The sequence below is a fragment of the Manacus candei genome, unplaced genomic scaffold, assembly GCF_025592945.1.
Source record: "Manacus candei isolate 608988 ecotype Guabito, Panama unplaced genomic scaffold, ASM2559294v1 h1tg000015l, whole genome shotgun sequence".
In the NCBI taxonomy this organism is placed as follows: Eukaryota; Metazoa; Chordata; class Aves; order Passeriformes; family Pipridae; genus Manacus; species Manacus candei.
In genome coordinates this window covers 6,263,211-6,287,091 of record NW_026138063.1, presented here as the reverse complement: position 1 = coordinate 6,287,091, position 23,881 = coordinate 6,263,211, and the positions used below count along the sequence as shown (strand labels likewise).

General features: G+C 35.6%; 1 protein-coding gene across 11 annotated transcripts in view; it reads right to left on the bottom strand.

Moving 5' to 3' along the window:
- NAALADL2 (N-acetylated alpha-linked acidic dipeptidase like 2) overlaps nucleotides 1-23,881 on the bottom strand; it is a 466,113-nt gene that overhangs the window by 41,708 nt on the left and 400,524 nt on the right. For all 11 annotated transcript variants that reach the window (XM_051781725.1, XM_051781724.1, XM_051781723.1 and 8 more), the window contains one exon: nucleotides 19,811-19,906. In XM_051781725.1, the coding sequence (XP_051637685.1) occupies nucleotides 19,811-19,906 (96 nt within the window). The remainder of the gene's footprint in view (nucleotides 1-19,810; nucleotides 19,907-23,881) is intronic.

Here is a 23,881-nt window from a genome sequence, read left to right as displayed (position 1 = left end):
GTTAACAGAGAAATGAAATTAAAATAATCTTTCACATTAGAGCTACTCTAGAGGAGAGTTCTCTATGTTTATATCCCTTAAAAATTGCTTTTTAAAAAGTAAGGTAAGACTACTAACTGAATTGTTGCTACATATTTGAGGGTCTGAAACATTACTTGCAAGTAATGTATTGAAGAGAAACACATGATTTTTGCTATGCATTATCCAGTTTAATCCTCTGTTTAAAAGTCATTTACACAACTTTAACAGATTATGTTATATAATATAAAAGTAGGAAAAAACAAAGAGGAATGAAGATATGGAAAATCCTTGTTAGCAGCTTCTTGATTACAAAAATGTTCTGTTTATAAAGCATCCTTACACACAACCAAGGAGCTCAACAAGGGGCTAGTGTCCTAGAATATTTATGGTCAGTAAGAGATGCGTAGGTAAGCAAACAAAAAAGACAGACAGTACAACCAGGCTGTAATATCTGAAGCGCCAAATAGATTCCTCAAAGGTGAATTTGGAGACTCAATCTCTCAGTCTCATGTAATAAATACATAGATTTCAGCCCAATTCATGTGTAATAATGATTGCCGTTTCTAGTTTAGGCTGTGTAACCAGCAAATGATCACTGCCATGGATTATAGACTTTACAGCAGTGAGGACTGTGATAGTTTAATTTGGTCAATTATTTCCTTGCCTTCAAAAAGTTCTAGAGCATTAAGATGTTTCACTAAAATCCCCTATTTTTAAGTACAGTAAAAGGTATGATTATATAAATGGCTTAAAACGAGATACCGGAAAGTCATGACAAGTAAAAGGTGTATTTTAAGGCAAAGAGGTAGTTTTTGTTGTTCCTACAGTATTCTCACAAGACCAACTCTATTTGTATGATCTACATCAGTGAAGCAATTCAAGCTGAAAGGTACAAAACTTGAAGGCTCTTAGTTAAACGAAACATATTTCAGCAGCACATGGCACAGCTTTTCTAAGTGATATACTAAGCATGTATCCATTCTCCACTGGCTGGATGCAAGTTTTTTATTTCATATATTCTCATAATTATCTCTAATTATATTTAATCTTAATAGTAACTTAGAGAAAGAAAGCACAAGCAGCAAAGGGCATCATTCTTCCAATAGTGCCACAGTGAAAATTACAGAATATGACAAAAGACGCTACAGTCCTTTAAAAAAATGTTTCTTGACAGCATCTGAAAAAGAGCAAAAAACCCAAACCTACCCAAGTATATGCCTACTAGATTTATCAAAGTTTCCTACTGTGTAGCAAAATTATCTTCCATCCAGAACCAGGCAACTGGATAAAATATCTCTACAGAAGCAAGGCAACTGATAAACCAATGTAGTGAAAGAACATGGAATTCTTGTTATCATTTCTCCTTCTTTTTGTCCTCTCCAAATGCCAGAACAGAGTAAAAGTACATAGCCCGAACTATAAGCAGGAAAAAAAAATTAAATCCACTGATCAAAACCACAGATTTCCTTTTTTTCTGCTCCTTGCCAAGACTCTCACTTCCTTGCTTTGGTTTCTGATCCAATTTTGAATATATTGGGAAATACTTTTACACACTGTAATATTTTCTAAAGGCTTGCTATTTTAAAAACTTTGTATGCATTTGCGAGTATTGATCTCTTCTGCTTTTAAAAGTCCACCAGGAAAACTTATCAGCAATTTACTGTGCATGGAAATGGAAGATGAAAAGTAGATCATTAGCACCAACATATCACCTCTTTCTGGACAGGCCGAATGCATAAGATATTAAATGGGACACAGATTTATAGCTCTTTTTTTCTGGAACTAGAGCTCAATTTTTAAAAATGTGCCCATGTGGCTACTGCCTTCTGTTATGTAACTGCAGCACAACTGTCCAAAGCTTGTCAGAATTTGGGTGCCCCTGCCAAAAGAAAGTTCCTGTAACAACCTGCTTTCTTCAGCAAGCAAGAATATAATTTCTCTTGTCAGTGTATGAGTGCTGAGTAAGTCAAAAGTCAAGGCCTTCCAACTCACAGGACACATCTCTGCCAGTGATACACTTATGGGGGCTGAAGTGCATCAGCCAAGCACCTTTTAACAAGTCCTTCACTCTACTGCACTGTGGTCTGGAAAAATGGTGGCTGTAGAGCCCAGCAGAAGGCACCCAGAGGAGAAAAATTACATATTCCAGGTATGGGTAGAGTTTTGTTTTAAAAAAAAAGAAAAAAAAGCTGAATCTCTTCTCTGACAACTAGTCCATGAGAGACTGATGATTTAATAACTCTAACAGCATGATGAGATAAAAGCACTTGCTATGGATTCAGACATTAATTGTACTGAAGTATCTTAAGATTTATTTTTGTTTACTTTTGTCTTACTAAGAAAAACAAATGGCTCTAGAGTATCTTTGTCCTTCTTCAGCAAATAGAAATTAATTAAAAAATGTGCCAGATAACAAGAAACAAGATTTGAAATTGAAATCTTTCCTTAAAACTTCATCTTATCTGTTAATTATATACTATAATTTGGAAAGAAAAAAACTCCCTGAGGTACATCGTAATCAAATAGGTTATATAGAGCTACTGTCATATTTGGTGATGCAGCATCCACAAAACTGGTCCTTACTACAAAAATGGATGTTAGGATATTATCTCACTGTTTCCCATTATGTATCTTTTCACAGGTGTGACGAGAAGGTGCTCAAAGAGGTAACGTGTGTAGGGCAGGTCATCAACTATCTTGTTTTGGATACACTCTGCACAGATGTATGCATTTTTATGGGGTTTGGAATTAATGTTTAGAAGTAGGTGGAAAGTTCAGTCACATAAATACTATCATAGAATCATAGAATGGGTTGGGTTGGAAGGGACCTTAAAGGTCATCTTGTTGCAACCCCCCTGCCATGGGCAGGGACACCTTCCACTAGACCAGGTTGCTCCAAGCCCCGTCCAACCTGGTCCTGAACAATTCCAGAGATGGAGCAGCCACAGATTCTCTGGGCAACCTGTGCCAGGACCTCACCACCCTCATGGAGAAGAATTTCTTCCTAATATCTAATCTAAACCTACTCTCTTTCATCTATCACACTCCTGCTCTCTTCTTTCCCACTGTGACCGTGTTTTGTGCATTCATTTACTTCTAAAGCAGTGGAGAAGAATGCAGTAATATTTCTGTATGGAGTTACATTCCTTCTAATCTCCAGACGTAAGCAGGAGTGATCCAATTTGCAATAGAAAATCAGTGGAACAGGAGCCTTTCAAAGAAATATAGCAATATTCTTGGTGGGGTAAAGTACAATCATGTCAACATTGCCCTGTCAATTTAATATAATAAGGCATAATGGGAAATTCTGAAAAGAAATTTTCAATAATTGCTGTTGAGGTTTTTTTTTGTTTTTTTTTTTTTTTTCAGTTCAAACATAAAAATCCTTCCAGTGAAGGATGTTTTATAAGTTTTGAAGTCAATTAAGTTCTTAACTTTGATTTTTTTTTTTTTAAATTGGCTACTTTAACATGAGCTACTTCATATTTAGACTACTTATTTTTTTTTTACATTTAGCTATTTTTCCTCTATTTTAACAATTTAATTGTTTTATTTTCAAATGTAGTGATGTAAACTAAACATTTGAAACACAGAGCTCTTAAGATAGGCTGGTTTAGAAAAGCACTTGAATGAATATCTGTAACACACTTGATCTGGAAAAGAATGGTTACTTGGAAAACAGTTAGAAATCATTCCATTGTTTCTCCCTGCCCTGTGAGATTTTACTGTGGACAGAGATTTTTTTCCTGCAAGAGAAAAGGAATGCAAAAGAAAGATTCCCAGCCTCATGTGGAAAAAGGAAAAAAGAGATAAGACAGAAAAGTTTTCCTCAAAATTCAGCATTCAGTCCACCACATTATGCAAAATATCTTTTGAGTTATGAGCCAGTTTTTCTATCTTTATATTTTCTTTGAAAACCATGATACAATGTCATTATGGTTTTGGCACTTCAGCATAAAAAGAAATGTTTCATTCTCTTTGTCTCATTAGGATCTCATGTGAGATCCTGTCAGCTGCAAGTTTGTTCAGTTTATCTTAAGAAAAAAAAGGAAGAAAAAAGTTTAAATTTTTCCTTAGATATGTCAATCAAAAGGAGTGCACTGGTTGGAACACCAAGTTCAGAAGAATATCATTCATGTCAGTTGAGACAGAATATTTCTGTGGCTCCATTCTCTTTATCACTTTTAGACAACATGATATTTATGTAAAGGCCTGACATCATCCTGCAATTACCCCAAAATCAAACTGCGCTATATAAAGGTGTTCAGTCAATGATTCCAACATGTACTTCTCGCTATGTGCTCTTTTCTTAGCTGAAAAGTACCTTCTTTAGGATCACAGTTTCCCTAAAGATAAATAGTATTCAAATTTGAAATGGCCAGGGAGACCAGACATTCAATTTTAAATTATCTCCTTACTTGGTTATGTGAAAATTAATAATTCCAAAATTCTGGTGATTTAACTCAGGTTCTTCTCCAGGCTATGTTCATTTAAATTCAAATTTACTCTTTTCTCTCCAGTCATGTAGTAAAGAGACACTCCCCTTATTCACTTTCTTTCATGCAGCTCTGTTTTTTATTGTATTTGCAACAGTTGCTAAACAGCTCCTCATATCAGATCTCTGATTCTAAGAGACATACCTGTTTTAATGCGCTCATATAATTTTACAATATCTTATTCATTGTCACGTTGCCTTTTTTATTACAATATAAACTTTTAGGAATGGCAACTCTTAATATGAGAGACTATATGAATTTATAGTTTTCATATCAAGATAGAAGTACTGATCATTTGAGATCAGAGCGCTGCTGTAGGATCACAGCTCCTTCTTCCAGAAGGCAGTTTTCATGAACCACCCAAAGGGGAATGCAGTCTTTTCTAGGAACTTGGAAGCCCTGTGCTTTCAATGAATGCATCACTTCGTGCAATGGGACCTATGACACGGTAAACTACATTTTCATTTTGCTGCTATTTAAAATAAAAGCTGGCGATAAAGTACAGAGATGTTTCTCACTAAGAGTTCAGCCCTTTTGCTTTGTATCAGCTGGTTAATGTTGATGTTTGGATCAAGCAAATTTCTAGAGCCAATCATTAATCATGTTCTGTGCACTGCTGGGGTAACCAGCTTATAGATCATGAGACTTCACAAAGCTGGTTTCAGACTCATTGTCAAACCTTTCGAATAGTCTTACAGAAAAAACATAGCAGAAGGCATCCACAGAAAATACAACAGAATTTACTAATTTAGCTGGAAGGGACATACAATGATCATCCCGTCTGACTGCCTGGCCAATTCAGGGCTGACCAAGTTAAAGGGGACTGTTGTTAAGGGCATTGTCCAGATGCCTCTTAAACACTGACAGACTTGGGGCAATAACCACCTCTCTAGGAAGTCTGTTCCAGTGTTTGACCACCCCCTTGGTAAAGAAATGCTTCCTTATGTCCAGTCTAAACTTCTCTTGGCACAGTTTAGCACCATTCCCACACCTCACTGGACCCCAGGGAGAAAGTTTAGCACCTCCCTCCCCACATCCCCTCCTCAGGAAGCTGCAGAGGGCAATGAGGTTGCCCTTCAGCCTCCTTTTCTCCCAAGATAACCCCAGTGCCGTTAGCTGCTCCTCACAGGATGTGTTCTGGCCCTTCCACCAGTTTTGTCCTCCTGGTTACAGTTCTCATCTTGGGTACCCAAAGTGGGAAGGTGAAAATCTTTAAATGGCTATATAGTGCAATCTCTTCATTGTATCTGATAACCTGGCTGTAGAAAATTATCATCTGGCAGCGCCATTCATATCCAAACCATGCACCCTTGAACATAATAGCTTTCTGTTAAAAAAAAATGGTATTAATTTGTCTTTCACTTCTTCATGTAATTTCCCCAACTAAATAAACTGTGATTATTCAACTACAGCTCGTGGTAAGCAACACAGTTTGCAAAAAATGAGCAGCACACAGCAAAAACACTGGAGTCTGAGTAACTAAATAGCAAACCACTCTACAATTCCAGCCCAAACAGATTCATGTTTGATTTAACTCTGAAAAGGAGCTTTCTTAAACATAGAGCATAGGAACTAATTTTTCTTTAGGTACTGAGCAACACTAAAGCTGCATTATGAAACCGGTTTATTAATGGCGAATAAAAACAGTGGTTACCTAATAAAATTTGGAGATGCAAATCTATCTTCTCAGAGGTTGCTTTTCAATAACTCACCATAAAGGCTGCCACCACTAAAATGGGGACTCATTTTTAGGAATTTCACTAAAGCATATTCTTCCTTAAGTGCCAAATAATGCATAACCCTTAGATTTTCAGCAAATATTGTCCAAATGGATTTACTAATCCAAAAGCGTATTTATAAACCCTGCAACAGATTTATATAAACCACAACAGATACGTAAATCTTACCAATAAAACCTAAATAAAATTTTGAGTAGGCTTTGGTTTTTTCTGTTCACTTTATGGGTACAAGCAATAGATTTATTTCTAAATCACAATTTTGAGGCTCAGCTGTTAGTATCAACATTTAAAATTACAAATACAGCCCTTACGCATTAACTTTTAATTAGGTTTTATAAATTCCAATCAGAATTTCCACAGCGACTTCCTAAAGTCCAAATGTAATAATGAGTTTCATAAAAGGCTTTGTAATCTGTTTCTCATGTTCTCCTTCAAAGTACAAAATAAATCATACCCCAGCCACAGTTGTTTTCTGCTTTTTTTTGGTTTTTTTTTTTTTTTTTTTTTTTTTTTTTGTTTTTTTTTTTTTTTTTTGTAGAAGTGGCAATTTGTCACTATATGTCAGGTTTAGCCACGATGCTTCCACAATTCTATTGGAGTAACAACAGCAACAGACACAGAAAAGACTGTTTAAATTTTAGGCATGCATTTTAAGCAGATATAAGAATCAACTTTGCAATAGTGTATGTAAAGAAATAATCCTCCTCAGGCCAATTTTAACACCCTTTCAGTTCAAATTACAGAGCCTATCAAAAATTATGCTGTCGCTGAAATAGCTGCCTCTGTGCCCCGCTCCACGTGCACTTCTCACTGTCACCCTTCCACGGGCACGAAAGTTTGTGTGGCAAATCAGATCTGAGAGCCGAGAACAAAACAAGCCCTACAGCAAAAGCAACAACAAACCCAAATGATTCCTTTTCAGTCAGACCGAACTTAATCCTGCTCGCCCCGTGGTAACGTTCACACTGGCTCAGGGGAACTGGGAAACTATAAAGTCAGCAACATTCAGCTGATGGAGATGTCTGATGATATTAATTATTACATTAGCTGCAAAGTCTGTTGAAAATCCAATTCCAGATGTTAAAACTTGACATTCAGCTCAGAACTTGATGGGATATAGGTGACAGGAAGGGAAGAGGTAGAGAATCAGAAGTGATGTAGCAAAGACAGGTGGAAGAAAGCATTTCTTGTTATTTTAAGATTTTTTTACTTTTCCAGAGATACTTCTAAAAATAGGAAAAAAGTTGAACTGACGACTTAAATTCCAATAATGTTCTTCCATGGTAAGGTCAATAAATGATATTAGAAACAAGAGACGTAAAAGTTTTAAGGTTACATATATTTCTTTAAGTACTTATATAATTTTTTTATTTTAAATGTATTTATATAGTTCCTTACATTATATATGGGCTTTCTACTAAAAAACTCACTTGCCAAACTCTCTTCTGAAAGAGCAAAATCCAAACCTCAAAGGTCACAGTGTGCTGAGCCACAAGCTCTGCCCATTCAAGGCAACATTCTCCTTATTTCAAGAGAAAATAAAGAAGAGAAAAAGGAACTTTTTTTTCCTCTATGTTGATCTGATCAATTCTGCTTTTTAACGATACCTAAAAATTCCACAGCAGAGCATTTATTCCACTGAGTCTAATCAAGCTTTTCAGTTGCATAAATATAAGTATTTAGCCTTTTGTCTTCAGAGTGCTCCTCTGCATCCTTTTAAGCTTTGGGACTGAACTCCTCTCTCAAGCAATGCCAACAGGGGACAGTGCTGGATGATTATTGATGGGATGCAGAATATGGTTTATAATTTAATTCCCAACAGGTCTTATATTCACTAAGCAGAACAAAACTACACTTTTTATTCTGAGATGTAATGAATTAGATTTGCAGCTGCTGCCTCTCAGTTTGCACCTCAAAAATCCAAGAGTGCATCTGCACTTATGGGCTCAAACACTTCATGAGCAGCTAAAAATTCTGACCAATATTTTTTATTATTTATTTATCATTTATTTATTTACTATTATTTATATGCACACTTCATGTAGACCATTGGTTCTTATACTGGTTGAAGCCAGAGTGAACTCCACTAAAGTACACAGAATTAGTACTATAATAGAAACAAGACAGTTCTCATCTGTTTACATCAGGTTCATTTATCTATCAGAGGGCATTAATCAGTAGTTTTAAGAAGTGAAATCTGAATGATTAACACATGGTGGCACCTTGACAGATGCAACGATGTCATTTAAAATTAGATTCCTCAAAATGATATATTCAAGGAAACACCTTACAGAGGAAATTAAAAATAAAATATTTAAAATTTACACAATCTTCACTTCTGTGTTCTAAAGCTGTTTTATTAAAAAAAAAAAAATCAATAAACCCCTAGAATCATGAAGTAGGGCAACTATAAACTAATTTGAGAAGAAGCCAGTCAATTTTTGTTTGCGTTTTTTTTTTGTTGCCTTGGATATTTAAAAAAGTTGTGATAAAAAGTCTGCCAGTTGACTATAGTGTACAACTGTCAGCATGCTGAGCTAGAAAAATGAGCTTTTGTAAATTTGAGCATTGTTAACTTTTTTAAAAAATTTACTTATATATAAAATATCTTATGAAAATACAGAAAATACAGCTACAAAGCTCATCATTTGTGGATTTGAGTATTAATAAAACACAGAAATTGTGTTCTATTTAAAATATCTTTTAAAAATATAGAAAATATCACAGAGTAGATAATCTTTAGTAGCATCTCTTCTTCTATCAATGTATTTGGATTTTGTGAAGTCTCTGTGTGTATACAAAGCTCAAATAAGCCAGTAGAAGTGTGACTTTGCCAATTAACTGCTTTGAAGAAATTAAAAAATAACCAAACCAAAACCTCACTTAAAAAGTCATTAAGAAAACCAAACCCAGCAATTATATTTTTATGTCTGCCTGTACTATCAGAGGTTATTTTTGGTGACTTTTTTTAACAAGAATATTGGGCTAGTAATCAATAAAGTGATTTCATTGAGAGTCACTGCCCAAATTTTTTCCCTGAGTTTTTTAATTATCAGAGCTTTTGAACACTTATCCAAGATGAAGTGAAATCTCTAAGGCTGCCTCACTCCAAATTAAAAAGGACGTGCTGATACAAGGCTGTCGGTCAGAAAGGGAGAGTGTTTTAGTGTAACGAGATGTCACATTCTCTCTAAAAGGATCAAAATCAGTTTGTATTCAACCACTTTGATACTTTATTACATGTTTGATAAAAGCATTCACTTCTGACATTGCTGACTTGTATCATCCCTAGAACATGTCAGTTTTCATCTTACTTCAATTGTGCAGCCCATTTTTTTATTGGATGCTCCAGAATTACAGTGAGTTTTCATGAATTTTGATGGATTAGCCACGCTACTCTCCCTGTCCAAGCAAGTTTGAGACAAACAGCAGGAGAGGCTACAATGTTTGGGCAAATTACTGTCCTTGACTACAATGTATATTGATGAATTTTGTCACTATGCATTTACATATTTTTTTAATATTTGATTACCCAAACAATGAAAGCCATACATTCCTGGCCTCATCATAATGAAAAGATGGAATCATAAGTTATTAACAAAAGGTAATCACAAAGTTCACATTCAATTTGATCAGAAAAATACTTAAAAATGAAATTTGAAATAAATAGTCAACATCATCCACATCAGTCAGATGCAAGTGTATTGCTATTTATTGGGATATTTAGGAATCAGAACTATTTTGTCACAAGAAAGTAAATGTTCTCCTTTCAGAGTTTCATTCTTCTAAAGAAGGAAGCATGTAAGTGTTGATGGATCACATCTGATGGTAGCAACACAGGGATTATTTCATTGCTTATCTATGAAAATTTAAAACAGATTAAGTAGAACTTTGGTATTATCTCAGAATAATGCATTATATGTGTTCAGTAGGACTACTGATATACCTAAGCTACAAAATAAATGGGCTATTCTTTCATCTAAGGAAAAGACAAGGACTCTATGAGACTGAAGAATTATCACATAACTATAAGAAAACACTACTTTTTCATGAATGATTCCTCAAAGGAAATATAATTCAGGACATACAGTTTTATTGGTAACTTGATTTTGAAGAAATTTCTCTCAATTTCTATGTTATCATACAACTTTTAGATGAGTAAAAGTCTGCAGCATACTAGAATATACTACTCCATTACTCCAGAGCAATTTCTATCCTTCTTTCCTTCTACCCTACTGAAATGTTGCTTTTCATGTATTGGTTACTGGGCTCTTGTCATGAAATATTTTAGGTCCAAATGCTGTACTTCATAATATTAGTTTAAATTTGAAACTAAAATTATTCCAACAGATAATACCGATGCTGCACCTTTTAAAATCAATATTATATCTGTATGGTTGGAATTAGGCTGCAATTTATGAAACTCCCAGCTATTAATTTTACAAGAAGGTATTAAAATAAAAAATAGCTTCATAGCCAGCATATGATCTCTGCTTATGAAAGAGAAACATCATTTCCACTGTAGGAAAGTACATCTTTTATATTGCTTTGGTTTTACGGTTAGTTTGCTACAGACAATACCCAGACCCTGGTCCAAGGAACTGCTGGTGGATGGGGTGATCATTCCTGTTGGCTGATTAAATCCCATGGGCATTATGTTAACACATGGGCTTGAATCTATTCTGTAACAATTTGGTTTATATTCTTTTTTTTTAGCTCACCATAATTTTTTTTTAAATATTTACTAGTTTTGTCTCACAGCTTCTACACTTCACAAAACTTCTTCACACTGTTCAATTGTATTTGAAAAGAGTCTTCATGCTGATTTTGCAATCCTTCATTTGAGGAGATCTATTTAAAAGCATGTAATTGTGCTTTCTAGTTATATCCAATTTAAATGCCTGCATAGCAACATATGAGGAGGTAGAATAAAAGAAAATAAAACACAATGGCAAACTACAGTGTCAAGAAAATAAAGGACAAGGGCAAACTACGGTTTCATGCACAGGAGTATTTAAAAAAAACATCTTGAAGATTTTTATCACTGAGAATACATCAGGTTTCTCATACACAACCACTTACAAAATAATTCAGAACAAGAATTACAAATAAAGATTATCTGCCACTGGAATCAGATTTTCACAGCACATCTGCAGTGAAGGCACCAAAGAGGCCCAGCCACTCCTGTTAGTAACAGCCTGAATGTAAAATGAGAATTTCAAGGTGCAGCATATTGAAATCTGAACCTTCAGCTGTTTGTTTTGGATCTTGACCAGGATTTAAGGGTTAATTGTCATATATAAGGGCAGGCATCAGTTTGTGCTTATTTTTTCCTATTAGGTTCCTGCAGGTATCCTTCAGCTCAGGGCACAATGTGTTGATTCTTAGGAGTTTTTTTTCCAGGACACACATTTCTTATTCACTGTCTAGACATTTAATTTTGGTCTTATCCATGCCTCTCTGGATGGCTACAATCCCAAGAAATGCTTAGCACCCAGAGGATGGTTTCAGAAGAGTTCAGATATCAGTTTGATGCCAAAATAGGTGTTGACATTTAAAGACAAGATTAAAAACACTGTGAATTGGGCTAAGTCTCCTGGGAAAATCTGTCATTTTAAAATTCCTTAAGGGAATACAGAGTCTTGAAAATGTGGTTTTGAATTCAGGACTAAGCTCATAAAGGAAACTTCAGCACCTTGCAGTGTTTGCAGTTGTGTCACAGAATAACGTAAAGACAAAACATGCCTAAAATACATTGTACAAATGTACACCAAAGGAAGTTATAAGCATGGCCTAAAAAATAAAATGAACAAAGAAACATATACTTTAGCAGCTGTATTTCCCCAGGTCTTTCTGCAAGTTGTTTGCAAAACCAACTAATTCAGTCATAGTACACAATCAGCTACTTCCATCTCTTTTTACTTGAGCAGATACTAAAGTTGCACTGACTTTACCTCATATTCACTCAAATGTAAATTGGATTACACTAAATTAAAAAAAAAACAAAAACAAGGAAAAAGAGAAAAGAGTAGTTACTCTATTATTGTTAGTAGAAACCTTCTGTTTTAAGAGGCATGCTCTGGGGAAAGGACTGTCTGATTTGCCATCTTTGTCAAAAGTTTTGTAGACAGAAAAATGCTCATTCAGTGAGCTGCTACGACAGATAAGGTACTTTTAGAGTACCCAAAGGAACTATCCCTCTCGAATGCTGGCATCTTCTTTCAAGAAAAACTCATGTTCCTTGCAAAGCCATCAAATTCAATATGTGTGCCAACAACAAATGCCTATGGTAGTACTGATGCTAAAGAATGGATAAATAAAATTACAGTCTGATAAATTCAGTAACTGTGTGAAGAATAGGATAGTGAGAAATAGGAATATTCAAATAACCCCAGGCATATTCTTATCTACTAGAGTAGCAAGCTGTAGATTTGTTTTTCAGATTTGTTCAGATTTAAAGTTGTTGGATTTCAGGGGTTGAATACAAATCAAATGATTCTATGATTCTATAAACATGTGTAGGCATTCCTTACAAAATGCATGCACATGTCCAATTGTTTGACATCCCTCACAGCAAACTTAAGTTTTTGAAATAACAGCAAAGGATATAAAATAGATTTTCTCATTACACAGTAAACTGGACAAACTGAAAACAATAAGTTGACTTATGCAATAAATATGCAGTGGTTTCTGTGTACAGTCATGATTATCAACCATCAGACAAAACTTCCTCCCAGAAATAAGACACCTGTCACAGACATCCTTGCTGAGAGACTGTCACCAGTGTAGCTCCAGCTGCAGTCAGATCTCAACATAACCCAAATAAGGCACTGGAAAGGAAAGCACTGCTGCAGAAAACGTAACTTCTTTCCAAGGCAGGTAAGTCCCACTAACACAGGCACTGCCATGGCCTCAGTACAGAGTAGAAAAATGGCCAGTTGGTCACAGCCAGTAGTCAAAATTTCAGCAAATCCCAAATACATGCCAAATTCAAAGTTCAGTAATCTAGTTTCAGCTTTGTCTCAGTCTGTCTACAGTGTCAGACAAATCACCAAATTTTACAAGATAATTCTGTGTTCAGGGGATGAGATGTACTTGCTCATTGTAAGGACCATTTCTGGCCCAGGGTATTTCATTTTCTCATCTATAAAATAGGGATTAAAACAATGTTTCCTCTCAATCCTACCTTATCTTTTGCTTAGTGAGATTGCTGTGTAATTTGCAGTAAAAAGTGTCTTCCATGAGACGTGCAAACAACACCAATATTGGGTTTCTATTGTAAGATTTAAGATGATAATTATGTATCAATGTATGTTTTTATGCCGTGGTTTGGTTTGATCAGATGGATCTGACATGTATTTACTTATTTCACTTAAATTGCAGTTATAGCTGAAAAATGATGCAATGATTTCTTTCCCTTCCCACTGATAGTTGGCAGACAAATCCTGAAAGCAACCAAGTACAATTCAGGCCTAAAAGAGAATCTCAGGAACTAATGGTTAAGAAATATTCTGATAGAATACAATGTTAACTTTTTTAAAGAACATGCAGTCTTGTTGCAATATAAAAAATATTTAAGGAATAAAGAATTCTCTCTTTACAAAGAACTGAACAGCTAAGAACATACACAGACAATCCATGGGAATGGTTTCTAAACAAGCCATGCTACTAATGGCACCTATTTTATTTGTTCATTCAGCTTCTCTTGTTTATTGGAACCTCAGTTCCCTGTTTATTTTGATATTTTCATAGTTATCAGAGTTCTGATCTATGCTGAAAACATTACATTCCAGCACCTAAAAAAGAAAAAAAAAAACAAAACCTAACACAAAGAAAAACAAAGGGCCCAGAAACAATCTTGTAGTACTGGAGTCTTGACATCTATCCACAACCCCATGAATATATGTCACAGGAGGAAACATAATTAGTTCTGTCCTGTAATTCTTCTTCCATTTTGAAGGAAGCATATTAGCATATCAGCAGGAAATACATGGAAAATTTCAGGGGATAGGGGAATGGAGTTGGTTTTTAATACCTGACTGAACCAAGTGAGGCTGTCTTGGATGGTGCAGCTGGTTCATCAAATTTTTACCAGGGGTTCTGCAATTTGAGCTTATTTTTATTACCTAGTCTTTATCCATCAGAGTTCAAGTATAAAATGCAGGAGTCCTTGAGGCTACTTCCTTTTAGGAACAAAGAACTACTGAAAAATTCCAAGCATATCTCCCCTAACTAGGCTAGAGTCGATAGAGAATATGCTGTCTGGCCAAACACAGTATGACTGTCTGTCAGAAAACCTCATGTCTTCAGCAGCAAAGTCACCTCTTTCTCATCTAATGCTGAGAAAATCCCCAGACAGCTTTTTTTTCCTTTGAATGTTGTTACTTCCCTGTTCACCACAATCCATAGAGCATCCCCAAAGTTACTGTTCCAGGTTATATCACCAGATTTGGCCTTGTTCTTATTGCTGCTGACAATTGCTACAGAATAAAATAGACACTGTTAGAAGGGAGTTTTCAGCAGGTTTGCATTTACCCTCTGCTTGAACTGGATTATATGTTCTTTCATGCAAGAAGGCTAAAGGTAAAACAAAAAGTCTCACTTGTGTGCTTAAGAGAATATGTGCTAAATCAAACCATTTCTGTGAATTATGTTTGCCTGTGCTCCTTTGCAGAAAAATTCGGACAAGTTTTGTGCAAATTCAGTCAGACTGTCACCACAGACAATACAGCTGTGCTTTGAATATCTCAAATACCATCAAACCATAAATTCCAGTGAGATGATCAGAACCAGTACATGAGATGCTGGTCAGTAAAGCAAAGCAAGTAATTTAAGTTATGAAGTGACTATGGCAATTGGTGCATTATGCTGATACAGCATGTTAGGGCAGATCAGAGCTGCTGAAACACCATGAATTGCTGCCAGCTGTGGGAGGGCAAACAGAAAAATTAAAAGATGTCTTAAGTCATCCTGCAATTTTTCAGCCCCAAAAGCCCCAAAACCCATACAGGTGCTTTTATGTGTGACAGAGCATCCAAACAGTATCACAGACCATTCTGATATCTGCACAACAAGGTCAAACCCCACATCTAAACATTAGGTATCAAGGGCAGACTGCCTCAAATATGGATATGGATCAGGCCCCCCAGCTTGGTCCTCACTTCATACACTGACAACTATGCTTCTGCTACGTTAACCTCAGTCAGCATCTCTGTCACCTACCCCTGGTCCACATTCCTGTTTGTTGGCTGGAGGCTTGAATAATTTGTTTTGAAAGTACAAAATCATAACATAATTCATCTTTAAAAAGACATGAGAGTTCTGCTGGTCTGTGCAGAACTCGTGCCTTTGGAGGCATGATGATGAAGAGACTGAGAAATGATGGGAAAGCCTGGCATACGCGACTGAAGACAGGAATTTAAAAAATTACATCCAATGGAATACATTACTGAAGAAAGCTAACTAGAGAAATTACCTGTGAAAATTGACACTCCAGTGTGTCACATTTTCATGATGGAAATCAAGGCATACAGCAAAAATTTTCAAATAGCACAACACACAGTGATGGGGGGGAGGCTGTGTATCTGTCTGGGCCTTGCAAGGACAAAGGTTTTTCTGGGCTTGGCTTGGATATGGGAAACATTCATGTGCATCAGACTTCTGTTTCCTGAATATTTCAGATTAGTTCTGCACCCACCATGCAAGCTCTTTAACACTTTAAGTGCTGTAACTGACTGGAGTAATATTGTGTCTCTGCTGTTCAGAAATGTTTAGCAATTCTGCCAAATCCTCCAGCTCTACGCAGAGGGAATTTTTAAATGGAAAGAGAAGATACATCAATGGAAATCCAGATGTCTCCATGCAAAGGCCACTGGCATGCCCAAGCATAATGCCACAGACCTTTTTCAAGAACAATCTGATTCCCAGAAGGCCACGATGTAGTAGGAACAACCCAAGAATGCGAATGTACTCTGCTGAAACAGCTATGTCAGGAACAATATGCTGTTAGAAATGTTTCTGGTAAAACTCTGTAACACAGATGTCCTGTACACAGTATTATTATACTGCTTCAAAATCTGCACTCTCAGTCTTTGGGATTGTAAGAATTTTACACTTTTATGTTAATTTAGATATGTTGTATTATCTTGGCACAAAAAAAGAGCTCATTTGCAGATACCATGCAAGAAGATATAAATATTTAGCAGAGGTAGCAGGCACCAAACCACAGATCTTCATTTTTAGGGAGATTACAGAGAAAAGAACTACCAGAGTTATGGATATCAGTGCATTGCAATTAGTGAGTGTTCCCTATATTAGAGAATTAATGGGACTGGACAATGGGTAAATGGGAATATATATCCTCCCATGCTGCAAAGGAACAGAACAGTATGATCCTGTTAGAGGATGCCTCAAGTCAATATTCTTGTGCTGCACCTTATCTGTGGTCAAAATGCAAATTTCATTTACTAACAGTCCAGCAGTCTTTTCATTCCATTTGCACACTTTTCATTCCATTTGTTTCAGGAAGAGTATCTGCCTCTCATCTTTTTGCAAGTGTTTATATTTTTAAAAAATTGGAATATCGCAGTACGTTATACAAAATAATTTATTTCCCCCAGAAGTGGAAACACTTCTCCCTCTCACTCTTTTATTCAGTGTTTAGAAGTTAATTGCATTATGGTAGTTAGTTATTGCATTACAATAGTTAGCTCTACTAAGAGTTTCATAATTGGAGTGTTGAATATTAAGGTTCAATAATAATTTTCTCAAGAGTTATCTGTCAACACCCATAACTCATCATAAAACCAATTATGTCACTTCTGGCATGCCTTTCAATACTTTGGTGCCAGCCAAAGAAAAAGTCAATAAGATATTTTTCCATGGCTGATCCTTGGTAAGTGGCTCCAGTGGCATTCCTTGTTGGACGTCGGCCATTCGGGCTTTTGGAACTGCATAATCCCAATCCTATGAGGCTACTCCAGCAAGCACACCTCAAAACACAAAAGTATTTTCAAACTTGTTAATTACTCCATTTGACTGGTTACAATGAAACACTGTGCTGAATAACACTGATGGAATTTATTGAAAAATAGCGCATAATTTTCTGAATATGCATGTGATAACAATGGAGTTCTACCTGACTTCTGGTCAGGTGGGAAAACCCCTTCTCTGCCACACAGGAACACACTTCTCCATTTTAATACTTAATATATGCATTACAAAACACTTTTGAAATTACAAGGTCTGCAAATCTCACTTAAGATATCACTAAGTTTTGCAATGCAACACAATTCTGTAATGAATATCTCAGTTCTTCAGTGCCAGGAAACCTACAGATTTCTCTCCCTTTGAATGTTTCAGATCAGTCTGGTTCTCATAGCAATTCACCCTAAATCCACCTTTAAAATGCCAAGATTTTAAGATAAATTGTTCTGACAATTGTCCTGACAAATTAGCTCTTCTAAGCACTCAGATTACAGATCTATCTACTTAATAGCCGCACATTTCTCATTAATTTTTTTCTGCCACATTCAGAAACCTCCTCCTTTTCAAAGTGCTCATGCAATTAAGGTAACCACTGATGTCACAGAGCACAAGCCACAATTAGCTGATTATTTGTTTTTACACCAAACCTCATCTAAAAAATTATGTTGAAATGTTTACATTGTTACTTAGTATCAAGCCATCCACACTGAAAAAAAAATCATTAAAGCCCTATTTCCCACAGTGAGATGAAGGGCCTCAAATAATTTCCTGCCCAAACCAACACAAGCTCTTTTCCACCAGCTTGAGTGGCCATACAAGCGAAGCAGACTGGAAGTGATATGCAGTGAAAAATAAGAATAAAAAGTTACAGTTGAAAATGTTTTCATAAACCATTTCTGAGGAAAAAAGGCAACTAAAATTATCAAATGTAGAATTTATTACATTTGAATATTTAATTTCTTTTAACATAAAAAACTAGTTTTGTGTGAAAAGTCTTTTGAAATTAAAAGTTAAAGTTTTCTGAAGCAGGTATGATACCTGTTTTACTTTCAACTGTAATGGGGTATACATGCAGTCATTCGGCAAGTACTTGTTAAGGAGCATTAATTTCCAACTGAGGAGTGTAAATTCTAACTACAAGCTAACTTCTCACCAGCCTTTTTTTTTTTTTTCAAATATGAATAGTTTATTATAAAGCTAGAGATTTAACTTGGTCTCATTATTCAGAGTACTACAATGAAAATATGAAGATTTCAGACTAAGAATTAGCATTAAGGATGCTTAGTTAACTAATTAAATCATAGCAGTTCCTTTAAATGCTGAGGTTCTCACTCCACTGCTGTATATGTGATTCATCTTTATAAAAGCATCCTGGGCTACAGTCTGAAAAGTAAAATGGAAATACAGTCATATCCTAGTGCAATCTTCATCAAGTTTTATCAACATTTAAAATATTTTGGTGAATATTTAAACAGGATCAAAATGCTTGAAGTCAACTATCTAATAAATATTTTTCTGTTAGTCAATATTATAGAGCAAATACCAAATTACAGATTTTTCAGATTACACATGGTCTATCACACACTGTTTAGTAAATCACAAATTAACTATGCAGTAAATAATCACAGAACTATTTCCCTCAGACTTTGGGAACAGATTTGGTGAATCTTTTCAGCCCCTTTGGCATTAAGGATGGTTTGAAAAACATCAATTCCATTGAAAGGCCTTCAGAGAAGACTTTTGTCTGGTGTTTGTTCATTAACTGTTAAACTCTGACAAGCTTCAAAACCATGTCTAAGATTATGTTATTTTTTGTGTGGGATTTTTTTTTTTTAATAACCAAGCAAACTAACAGTTAAAAACAATAGTTTTTAATAGTTAGAAACAACCCAAAACACAAAACCCCAAGATCAGTCCCTGTCTATTTTGCCATGGATGCTGAGCCACCCACATGCTAAATCTTCACATGGCCGATCTTTGCTGTTACCAGAAGAAATGTTTCAACAGCAGCTGCTTTTCCAAAAAAAGTAGCTTCAACTACAGAAAGAAATCCGTGTGGCCTACAGTGCTCTGGCTTATAAGAAACCAAATTATAAGAAGTGTATGAACCCATTAAGTTGGGCTCATTTGTAGTCATGTCCCTTTGTAGAAACAGGGTCTGCAGAGTTGACAGAAGAAGCAGCACTTTAGAGCAAGGAGTAATTTTGATTGTATCAATAAATAATATGGAGGGAGTATTATATTGGAGCAATATATAAGAGGGGAGTCAGAACACATTAACTTCGGGAGCATCCCCTCTGTAGAGCACCCTCTAGAATCACAGGATGGCCACCCCTTCCTCCCCTGCCAACACCACTGCAACAGCTCATGAAGTGAAGTGCCTGCGCATGTAATATGCCAAAGAATATTCCAAAGGTGGATCTCAATGAAAAAAAACTCCACAACTTTTAACTACATTCAAACTAATCACGGGGAAAAAATAAAATATTATCTTTCAAAATTATTCACAAATTCAAATTTGGCCTCCAGAAGGAAGGTATGTAAAGGTGAGATCTCCATTTCTCTTACCTTTGCGATGGTCTCGTGCAGACTGAAGGAGGGATCCAGTTCTTCAGTTTTTGTTGCATGTACAGGAAAAAGAGCTTCAGAGAGAAAGCTAGAATTCTGTGAGAAAGAAGTAAGAAGTCTTTTAGGATTCCACATTGATTTCCTCCTTCAAATGCTTATTGGATTTTGTTGAGAGATTGAAAAACCCTTCAAATTGTTCTTAAGTTTTGACAATTATGAAATTTATTTCACTGATCTAATTAACTGATTCCAAGTTCCCGAAAAAGGCAAAAAAGCCCTAAGTCCTATGACTTTATTTCTGGAATGGCAGTTGTCTCTGTTATTATGCTTCCAAAGCAGCTGAAAATTTTGCCTACAGGGAGAAAAAATATCCACACAGCTTTCATTCTGAGCTAAGCAGCAATCAGACATTTTATTAAATATGTTATGATTTAAGTCTTCAAAAGAAATGTAACCACAATAATCAAAGAATACTTTTTTATCTTCTGCAACCATCCTACTTCTCTATACATCTAACATAGCAAGGGATTTTTGTCAATTCCCTGAAACTATATACTTTAGGTTGACCACTCTTTTAACATGAGGTAATCTTAATATATCATTTGTACAAGATATTAATCTCTTCTTGTACTGTAAGAAAGGGAGAAGTGAGGTTGTAAAATTGCTGTCACATGGAAAAAACAAACTTAATCCCAAGGAGTGGAGTGAAAAAACCCAAAACAATAGAAAACAAAACTTCAAGCCTCAAAGGTGCACAGATGCCTAAAATTACATTACATTACATTGCTGGTAGGTTTGCTTGTTAACTTTTTTTACAAATTAATGCCTCCATGATCAATAGTATACCAGAATTTCCATGTTGCTAGGAGACTATTTCCGGTAGAAAGCTCCCATCACCTTCTTTAAAAAAATAAATATATAATTAGCACTGAATCATATAAATTTTCCGTGTTTATGATGCATCTGTGTGTTGCATAAGTTGTCACAGAAGCATCAGAAAAATAAATGAAGTCATTCTTCCCTTCAGGAAAACAGTAAACTTTTTATATATATATATATCTCAGAGAGAAGATGCACAAAGTCATTTATTACAAAAATAAAATACATACTTCAAGATTAACTCATAACACCTATTTATCTTTGTTTTAAGTTTGCACACTAGTTTATCATCTGACTGGGGGTCTGTTCAGGAGCACCATCATTCTGCTCTGGTGGTGTTAATGCTGTTCATCATCATTCACATAATTGCAATCAATAACTTTGAAAGAACCACACTATTTATATTCACTCTAGAGTACCTCACTGAGAGTCAGGGAAGGGAATGACTGATGATTTAGATTTGTTACACCAGATCAGATTATTGTTCCACCTAGACAAATATTCTTTCTCTGGAACCTAAAACTTGGTGGATTCCCTATCTGTAAAACAGGGAGATGCTGCTTAGCTGGCTTTTCTCCCACCCTACTCCAGGCACACCTCTCAGCCAAGCTGAGATTACAGCAGCTGGGCCAGGCAAAACAGCAGCCTTTGCTTCTGCCCTCTGCCTTTTGAAAGAACACAATGTAAATAAGCAACAATCAGCAAATAGATCAAAACACATCTAGGCATCACAAATGGCAAGTCAGTTTGCTCATGAAGGAATCCAGACCCTGTGTGGTAAGATCTTGAAAAGGATCACGATTTGAAATAATCTTGCTCTGCATTTATAAAAGGAAATGTTTAAAGCGATTGTTGTTCCTTTTTTTTCTTTTTTTTTTTCCAAAAAGGCTCCTCTATAATGAACTACTAGAAAGGCCAACTCGCTCTGCTTCTCTTGCCTTTTATTGCCTTTCAAGTACTATCCTCATCAGAGAAAGCTGCATGAACTTCCTAGCTAAGAGAAGCCTACTCTTTACCCCAGGGAGGATGTGGCAGAGAGATGAGCCCAAATGATGTTCCAACAGTACCTCTCAGCATTTTACAGAAAGAGCAAAAGTTTCCAACAGTGAGAAACTGCATCAGACTTCACATTTATTCTTTCAGCAAGCTCACAATAGCAAGTGAGTGTTGGGTTTTGGTTTTTTAACAGCAATTTGATAAGCAAATTTCTAGTAAATACGCACTAAGAAAAAGAAATGCTAATCCAAAGAACATTAAAACCAACTATGTTATTCCTTTATGCTTTCCAACCACAGTAGGAGTTACAGCTGCAGTTGTTGTCCTCATACTCTGCCACACTCACTTCCTAAACGCAAATCATCTGCCTTCATTCTTAGCCAGGCATTTGTATCCCGCTCAGTTTGTACAATGGGCAGAGTCTCCCATGCACTGTGCAGCTGAATGCTGTGACAATGATGTCAAATTACAGAAAAACTGTTTCAAGGTCAGACGACTGTGAGACATCCTAAAGTTAGGAAGCCCAACTTCCAGTCATGCCTTCAAAATTTTCTACTCAATGTTTATTGCCTTCTCTATTTTTTTCTTTAAGCTCACAGCTATCCAATGGATAAAGAACATTTGCTCTTCTGATATAAAGTTGTGTTTTCATCATACAACCTTTACAATCCTGAAAGGATCACCCCAATAATCCTTGAATTCCCAATGCAATTATTGGTTTCTCTATGAGCTTTTCATAAGAGAAATGAACATGTATTTGGAAGTAGATTTCCAAACCCTATCCTTGTCTTATCTTCTTTTTGGAATGATCAGTTAACCTGGTCTTTTCAATACTCATTTAATGAAGCATTCTGTGAAATTAGAAAGACATTGATGTTCCACTTTTCAAATAATAGGTCACTTCTGATTAAACTTCGATTGAACATTCAACTTTCAATCTTAAAACAAATTGCTTCCTTTTCTTTTTAATTTGAACCCAATTTCCTGCTGCCCTCGGGTCTTGTGACAGTAATTAATTGATTTATGAATCAATTAAATGGAGATCGAAAATGCAGGTGAAAATCCTTTAAAACCCCAAACGTGGCTTAGTCTTGCTTATTTATGATGGACACTTGCACTAAAATTCACTTCTGATTTACTAGACTCATTTTTCTAACTTAACTTATCCTTCCTGAACCAATTAAGTGAACAGAATGTTTCACCTTCTAAAGGTACTAAATTTGCCATCCCTTGTGTACTGTCTTATAACATACCTTCAATTTATATGCCAACTTTCAACCAGTGCATTTTAAATCATGAATAAAATCCCACCGCATTTCTGGTAATTTAATGTAAAACAGAATAAATACCAAGACATACCTAAAAGATCTATTCTGCTGTCATTAAATAAAAAAAAAGTTTTAAAATATCAAATTTTACCACACACTCTCTTAGAACTGGAAATATTTCTGTAAATACATTCAACAAACAATTTTTTTACTAGGCCAAGACGATGCTGCCTCTACAACATGTCCTGTTTTCTTGACTACTACTTTAGAAAAAGCAAAATTACCAGTTAGAAGAATTTTGAATTTATAAACTCAAATTACGCAACAAATAATTCCTTAATATGCTCTTATTCCACACCTGAATAGATTTTTCCTGCCTGATGATTATTCCCCATTATTTATAAGAAGGCATTTATAAGAAGCCCTTAATTTGGTGAACAATACACAAATATCTCCAGATTTATTTTTTTTTTTGAGGGGGTTTCTTTGTTGTTTGTTTGTTTTGAAAGTAACAGGCAGTGGAGGTTTCTCCACTCAGCAATAATGCTCTGCCTAGAAAAACAATCTCTAGTCTGAAGTTCTTTAATCAGTTTGACTTCACCCTTGTAAATATTCATCTGAATTGTCCATACTTGGGTCAACTTTGTCCTTCAGCCCTTCACAATATTCATGCCACCAATTTTATACTGAATAAAAGTAAAAGACAAAAGGAGGTACTACAGAGCACAACAGAGAAAAAGGAGTGAGAGTAAAAATCCATCTGAAATTTGTACAGGTAGGCCAAAAGTATAAATGTGCTAATCTAACACTGCTGAAGCCTCCAAAGCAAATACACAAGAGAAGGATGAAAGCCAAGAGAAAACTTTTTTTTTCTTCCCACAGACCAAAGAATAATGTCTAGAAAATGAGAATTTCGCTGCATCAGGGC